Source organism: Sinocyclocheilus rhinocerous, unplaced genomic scaffold, assembly GCF_001515625.1.
Source record: "Sinocyclocheilus rhinocerous isolate Xijiao unplaced genomic scaffold, SAMN03320098_v1.1 scaffold70, whole genome shotgun sequence".
Taxonomy (NCBI): domain Eukaryota; kingdom Metazoa; phylum Chordata; class Actinopteri; order Cypriniformes; family Cyprinidae; genus Sinocyclocheilus; species Sinocyclocheilus rhinocerous.
Window position 1 is genome coordinate 816,461 of NW_015624555.1, and position 7,391 is coordinate 823,851.

The window sequence follows — 7,391 nt, forward strand, 5'->3', positions numbered from 1 at the left end:
AGCTGCGTCACGCGGCTGCATCCTTGCTATGTTTCTGGACCTTGATCGTGGTAGTATCCTTGCTGTCTAAGGGAGGGTCAGAGAGCTCTCAGAATTCATCAAAAATCATCTTAATTTGTGTTCCGAAGATGAACGGAGGTCTTACGGGTTCAGAACGACATGAGGGTGAGTAATTAATGACACAATTTTCATTTTTGGGTGAACTAACCCTTTAAAGTGGGTTTGGTTGCTAGAAAGTGGCTAAATGGGACTGCAAAGTTTGCCGGGGACATATGTCATCATAACGAACAGGTAAATTCATCTACTCTTTATAATCATGCTCTCACAAAGTTTCACAGTATAAAGGAACTCATACAGTTTTAGATCGACATGAGAATGAGTACCAAACCAACTCATGAAGTACACAGCATGCAGTAGTCAAGCACATTACCTTTGATGGGTTTGCTCCGTGGCCGGCTCTTAGCCACAGGCTGGGTCTTGTTCTTATCCTCAATGGCTGAGGAAACCACAGGTTTCTGGCTCTGGCCGGAGTTGTCCTCCCCCTCGCTCAAATCAGACAGGTCACTGTTGCTACTGGACTCTGAATCTCTTTTGATGGACTGACTGCGTTCCTCCAAAGAAAACTTGGTTTGGTCGAAAGGCATAGCCACATCTTGGCCTTCGGTGTCGAGGCGAGTTCCCGGGCTGCCATCTGAACCCTCTTTGTCTGGTTTGGACGTTTGTTGTCCATCCTGGGCAGCCGAAGTGAATGATGGAGTGGTCGTGAGAGCAGGAGCAGGGAATTGGGGGGCTAAGATTCCCTTAGGAGGTTCTGCCATGGTGAACAGATTTGGTTTGGCATCACCACCAGGAGGATCTTGACCAAGTAGACCGGAGCTGCCTGAAGGTGAGACAGCAGACGCGGACAGCGCAGATGACGACTTGGGAGTTGACAATGCACTAAAAGGGCTGTGCGAAACAGCTCCGCCGTAAGCAAGAAATGGATTTGTTTCCTTCGTGGCCTGTAGGAAAAGGTTCTCGTGAGTTTCTGAAACCTTGTTGCCAGCCAGCAGACCAAAACTGCTGACTGGGCTCGAGCTGTTCACATTTCTGGCACTTCCAAGTCCGCTGGTTCCTAATCCCAAAGAGGGATTCAGAGCCTCTGCAGAGCTCGCAGCTTGACCTGTGGCTGATGGAAAAGCGGCTGGAAGTTTGCTGTGCGCCTCCCCCACCGCTCCGAAAGGCTTGTTCATTAGGATCCCATTGCCTGCAGGCTTGATATCAGGCACTTTTGGCGGCTCTTTCATTGGTGCCAGGCCACTAGCAGGTGCTGAACCAAACAGTCCAGCGGATGCAGAAGCTACAACCGCCTTTTTGAAACCCTCGGAGGGAGCGGCAGGCTTGAACAGGCTGGGCGGCTCCTTGTTCAGGCACTCGGACAATGACTTGAAGGCCTTTGACTGGCCTTGCGTGATACTCTGGTTCTGAGACATGATTTGGAAGAACAGGTTCTGTGAGGGATCAGAGTCCTGCCTCTGTGACTCCTTCGCAGCTCCAAAAGGAAAGCCAAAAGGCTTGTCCTCCTGGGAAGAACCATTGGCCTGTGTGGGAACATCCCCAAACACTGCCTCACTCGACTGTTTACCAAATCCTGCAGCAGCTAGAGCAGGGGTCTTGGGGGTCTGAAATACAAATAAGCCAAATAAATGACAGACAAAGAGTAATCAGTGTGCCCACAAAAAGAAAAGGGAAAAAATGTTAAAGCCAATGTTGTTATTATTAACTAAAACTATTAAAAATCGTTTTGTAAATTGAAATAAATCTTTAATAAAATAAAATATAAGTACTAGATGAAAAAAATAAATTAGAAACAATGCTTTGCAACTAACTGAAAAAAAAATAAGATGAAGTACTAAAATGACTAATACTGAAATGAAAATAAATAGAAATATGAAATAGCTAAAAAAAATTTAAAAAAAAATAAAAAGGAAAAAAAAATTTAAAACCACAAAACAAAAATTACAAAAACAAATTAAAATAAAAACTAAAACAAAAAAATGTAAATAAAAACAAAAGCTCCTTTGAAATAGTAATAAACACCAAGTATGTAAACAATATTAAAATAACACTGGTTAAAAACGAACCAAATGAAAAATTGTCTTTTTGTTTATGTTAATATTGAGGTTTCATGTAAAGGTTTGGGGAGACAAAATCATAACATTTCAATTTTTAAATTAATATTTTTTTTTTTTTAATGTTTTTTTTTTTACATGACTTTGATTTGGCTTTTTTTTCTAAATGTTAATGTTATTTAACAAAACTGTTTCAGAGTTTTTCTTTTCTTATGAAATAATAAAACATTAAGCCAAACTACGTAATAAGTTTTTTTTAATTATTTAATCATTCTTCTACTTTGAGGATATACTCTGATAACTTTTTTTGTTTTACTTTATTTCACCCAAAAATGTTAAAAACAAGAATATTTGTCATTTCTGAATCAAAACTAATCATAGAAGTGGTGTTTTAATTTATATTCATAAATTCCATTTTTTATGTATTCTTGAATAAATTAACAGATCCTAAGTCAACTACAAGCATCAATGTCATACCTTGCTTGCTTCTGGAGCTGATCCCCATTTACTGGGCTTTAGGTTTGCTTCTACAGGAGCAGAAAGAGCCACACTTGAAGCGTTGTCTTGGGAAGGTGATGAAATGGTCACAGGACCTAGAGACACCAGGGCAGCTGTTTTAGGATACCCTGAAAGGACACCTCCCTCCTCCCTCTCGGCTGCTGAGAGTGTGGAAGATGATTTCGGGGCAGGGGCCCCGGGAACCAAGCTGGGCATTTGACCCAAAGAAGGAAAAGTGTTAGAAAAGGGCGATGGGGCAGGCTTCAATGGAGGTGGTGTTGGAGTGGACGCAGGAAGCACCGCTGATACTGAAGATGATATTCTTTCTTGGTTTGGGACAAAACTGCCATTCTCCTTGACAAAACCTGTGCTCCTTATGTGGGAGTGCTCCTGCTGAGAGGAATTGCTGTTGTTAGAGGAATCTTGACTTGGCAAAGCTACTGGACTACAGGTGCTGGTCACCCTCCCACCTACGCCACCCCCTCCGTCTGTTCCCTCCACTACTCCCTCTCCCGGCATCTCTACGCATGTTACCACAGCCTCAGCATCCTTGTTGGAGCCATTGGCATTCTGGCCGTCAGAGGCGCCCTCTCCGGCTCCTTTGAAACGTTTCAGAGTAATGTCTTCATCTCCTTCAGATGCTGTCCTGCGCCGCCGACTGCCCTCACCTTTCCCACCATCACCCTCCTTCTTGCGACGATCTGGGCTCTAAAAGAGATGTGATACAACAGAATGACCCAGGCGCATGATCAATTACCAAGTTTACATTACTAAATTAATAAACAAGCTATAAAATGACTAACAAGCCCCTTTTAACACACACATATACATACATATACATTTGAATCACTAAGTTTTGTTTTAATGTTTTTGAAAGAAGTGTCTTATGTTCACCAAAACTGCATTGTTTTGCAACTTACTCATTTAATGGCAAAGCTGAATTTGCCACGTGATCCTTCAGAAATTATTCTATAATATGCAGATTTGATGCTCAAAAAACATTTCTTTTTGCTGAAAACAGTTGTGCTGCTTAATATTTTTGTGGAAGCAGTCATACATTTTTTACTACTCTTTGATAAACAAAGTTCAAAAGAACAGCATTTATTTGAAAGTTTATTTTTGTAATATTTTTAATTATTTACTGTCACTTGTGCTTAATTTAATGCATCCTTGCTGAATAAAGTATGTAATAAATCCTTTTTAGCTCAGCTTGTGATTGCATTAAGACACTGGATGCTAAGAGACTTTATGCTTCCTTTAAGTTTCCTCGAGAGAGAGTGCTTTAAGAACAGAAAACACATCCTTCTTATTGTTATCAGACTGAGGAGCCAACTCAACCAAACATATATATATATATATATGCTTTTTTTTTTTTTTTTTTTCCACGCATGGCGCCCATTTTGTTTTATATATAATTGTTGTTTAATTCCTTCTTAAACTTAAACTTAATTCAAACAGTGAATATTAAACATCTTCATGATTTAATGTTAGAGGCTCAACTCAAACTTTGTTTTGTAGATAATTAAATTCAGTTCAATTGAATTTCAGTTTTGTGGAAAATTATGTGTTTTCGAACAACCTAGTATGAGAGCCTGTTCTAGTACACCCCCAAAACAAAATCAAGACTTTGTAAAAGAGCATAAAAGGACCCCTTTAAATTAGACAACCTCTAATCGACACTTGCAGAGACAGAAACCCAACACACCTTCTCTAACTGCTTCACAGCAAGCATCACATGAATAACCCGAGGATCAACGACTTGTGTCTCTTCACCCTGAAACAAACCAAGATTGACAGATGAATCACACACAAAAGTCAGCTTTTATCATCTCTAACCCACGAATCAGATGGTAACACTGATTAGATTCTAAACAGACAGTGTACTGCCTTTCACACGGACCTGGTCCATGGTAATCTCCATAATGTGTGAAACTGGATCATGCTGAGATACGAGTCCCAGGGCCCAGGGCTCCCCAAACTCTGGCTGGTACACCTGCACTCTCCGACCCTGAATAGTGTAAGATCCTGTCTTGAATATTAAAGCATGTCAACATATTTCTGTTACACCAAATACACAAAATAATGATCTTTAAAATAGCATCATATGACCCCTTTAATGTTTTGAAAGAAGTCTCTCATGATCGCCAAAGCTACATTTATTTGATCAAAATACAGTAAATACAGTAATATTGTGAAATATGACTATCATTGTATTAGGCTGATTTGCTGCTCAAAAACATTACTCTCACCAATGTTAATAAAATGGCTGTGCTGCTTAATATTTTTTTCCAGAATGATTTGATAAAGGCTTTTCTTTTGAACTTTGTATTCATCTGAAATGGAAATTCGCTGTGAAGTTATACATGTTGTTACTGTAACGTTTGATCAATGCATTCTTGCTGAAAAAAGTAATAATTTCTATCAATAGTACTGAAAAAAGTAAATAAAAAAGTCATAAAAATAATACTGAATCCAAACTTTTGAACCGCAGTGAACATTTCTCCAAAAATGTCAATCACTAATGGTTAAAATGAACAAAATTAGATCAAACCAATACACAACAAAGCCTGTATGTGCATATATGAATATACATTTACTCACTAACACAAGCCATATGCTGCATAAATACTAAATGCTTGCAGCATATTTCATAGGTTCTGTACTCTACACACAGACCATCAAAATTAACCGAACATAATTCAATCCATGAATAATAACTGATTTAAAAGAAATCACCATCAAAAAATAATGTCTTCCACAACAAAAAGTTGATTAATATAGTTTGCCTGTGTGAATATAAATACCAGCACATATTTTCCATTTACTCTAAAAAGCAATAAACCATTTATAAAAGCTCTCATTCCACCCATCATATAAAATTATTATTACTTCACAGGCAACACGCCATGAATAATAACCTTTCCCTTTGTATTCACAGTCAGTATGTTTAATCAATTTGATAGATGCATTTATTGTGTGGAACGGTTTTTAATCACAATGGGTCCTTTACTGAGTCTACTGCAGTCTTAAACTAGTGGCTGCCTTACTAGACAGCATCAGTGACCCCAAAAAACCCAGTCTATGTAGGCGGCTCTCCAGGATTTCAGTCAGTCCATATGTGCAGCTAGCTACTTAGCTAACTAGCACAAACACACATTAGACGCACATCTACGCATCTCTTCCTCATTTCAATCGCAACCTGGAGTCACATCTTAATGTTTTACACACTGAAACTGACGAAAGCTTCAGTGTTTATTCGCACGGGTTGGTTTTGTGTTATGTATTGACGGTCTGTTGTTGTGTCGGTCTCACCTCCATCCCCGGGCTCGCCAGCCCGATCACACTGACCGCCCGCACGGTTCCGCGGAGCCAGGGGGGTTGCAGCAGCAGCAGCAGGACCTTCAGCTCTGGGACCAGAGTGGCTCTGAAAAGGAACCCTGTTGAGTGACATCTGTTGTAGTCATTTTCAGATGTTAGGTATCCTCACACGGGGTACCACTAAATGTAGTGATTTCAAATCTAAGTAGCACCACCAGTGTAGTGGCGACAGCGGGGGCCTTGACTGGCCATGACTGTCAGAGCCACCTCTAGAGGAACCGGACTGGGACGGTCAGGCTAGAAGAAAAACTGATTTTTATGATGGTCAGATGGAAGTGGTTTCTCAAATAAGGATTTAGCTCAGTCTGTTTGTCTATTGAAATATCTGTACTCTGTGTTTTACATGAATCTAAGATGTTATAAATTGCTAACAGTGACTGAGAGGAGATGACACAGAGAGCACAGTCTACTTACAAGGCTGAGGTACGACTCGTTTTCTGTCTTGAATTTCACAGCCACCTGAAGGCCGTCCTCACAGCGGGTCCCTTCAAAGACGGAGCCGCATCCTCCTTCCCCCAACTTCTTACCAAAGGTCTATGTCCAGGAAATGCGGTCTATTACAAGATAAATAGTTGTAGTTTTTTATTTAAGTCCACACTGCAGGACTATTTAAGTCAACTGCGAAAAATGGTAATTTAAAATAAAAATTAAAAAAACTAAATGAAACGTTACTGCAGTTACAGATGCATTATTTAAAACATACATTTCCTTTATACATGTACACCTAAAATAATATATTGTAAGAAGAGTGTGTGTGTTAAATTTTCGGTTATGACCGTAAACTCACCCTCGTTCCTCGTGATCTCGTCACAGTCCAGATGTCTCAGCAGATGTGATGCACTCTCATCTGCTGATGGACTGACTGGACTGTCCTGATCTTGAGGCTGGACGTCCTGCATTTGCTGCTTCTCTGCAGTGGGCGACTTCAGGAGCACTGGAAGGAGGTTCCTGATGATCACTGTCCTCTACAGTACAGAAGACGTCCTGTAGAGAATCAACCAAAAGCTTGTTTTAATCAACTAATATCAATAAAATATTGCATACCCATTTTATTTTTTCATTAATGGTAAGTTCTGGTTACTTGAATATTAAACTTTTTCAAATCATGTTAAAGCATTAATCACATATAGTGGAAAAACTCATTTATATGCATTTGTATAATGTGATGGTGATGTGTGTAAATGATCAGAGCTCATTATTGACCATCAGTACAGCTCCTGGATGGGGTCCCATCAGTGTCCTGGTCCTCCTCACCCTGCTCCACCTGCTCCACCTGAGCTTTGGTGGATTTGGGGTGAGGCTAACAACAGAAGAAAGAGGCAAACCTTTCTCCTCTCATATTCTTTGTCTTGTCTCCCTCTCTCTCCTTTCTCTCCCCTCAGGCGTCTCGTCAGGATGAGGATC

At 40.1% G+C, this 7,391-nt stretch overlaps 1 protein-coding gene across 1 annotated transcript in view; it reads right to left on the reverse strand.

Annotated features, from left to right (window-relative positions):
* LOC107742679 (lysine-specific demethylase 3B-like) overlaps positions 1-7,035 on the reverse strand; it is a 26,763-nt gene extending 19,728 nt beyond the window's left edge. The window contains exons 1-8 of the mRNA XM_016555723.1: positions 7,032-7,035; positions 6,775-6,921; positions 5,922-6,046; positions 4,498-4,638; positions 4,315-4,383; positions 3,144-3,317; positions 2,589-2,999; positions 431-1,661 (exon numbers count right to left, since the gene is read on the reverse strand). Coding sequence (XP_016411209.1) covers positions 431-1,661; positions 2,589-2,999; positions 3,144-3,317; positions 4,315-4,383; positions 4,498-4,638; positions 5,922-6,046; positions 6,775-6,921; positions 7,032-7,035 — 2,302 coding nt within the window. The remainder of the gene's footprint in view (positions 1-430; positions 1,662-2,588; positions 3,000-3,143; positions 3,318-4,314; positions 4,384-4,497; positions 4,639-5,921; positions 6,047-6,774; positions 6,922-7,031) is intronic.
* Positions 7,036-7,391: the final 356 nt, after the last annotated feature.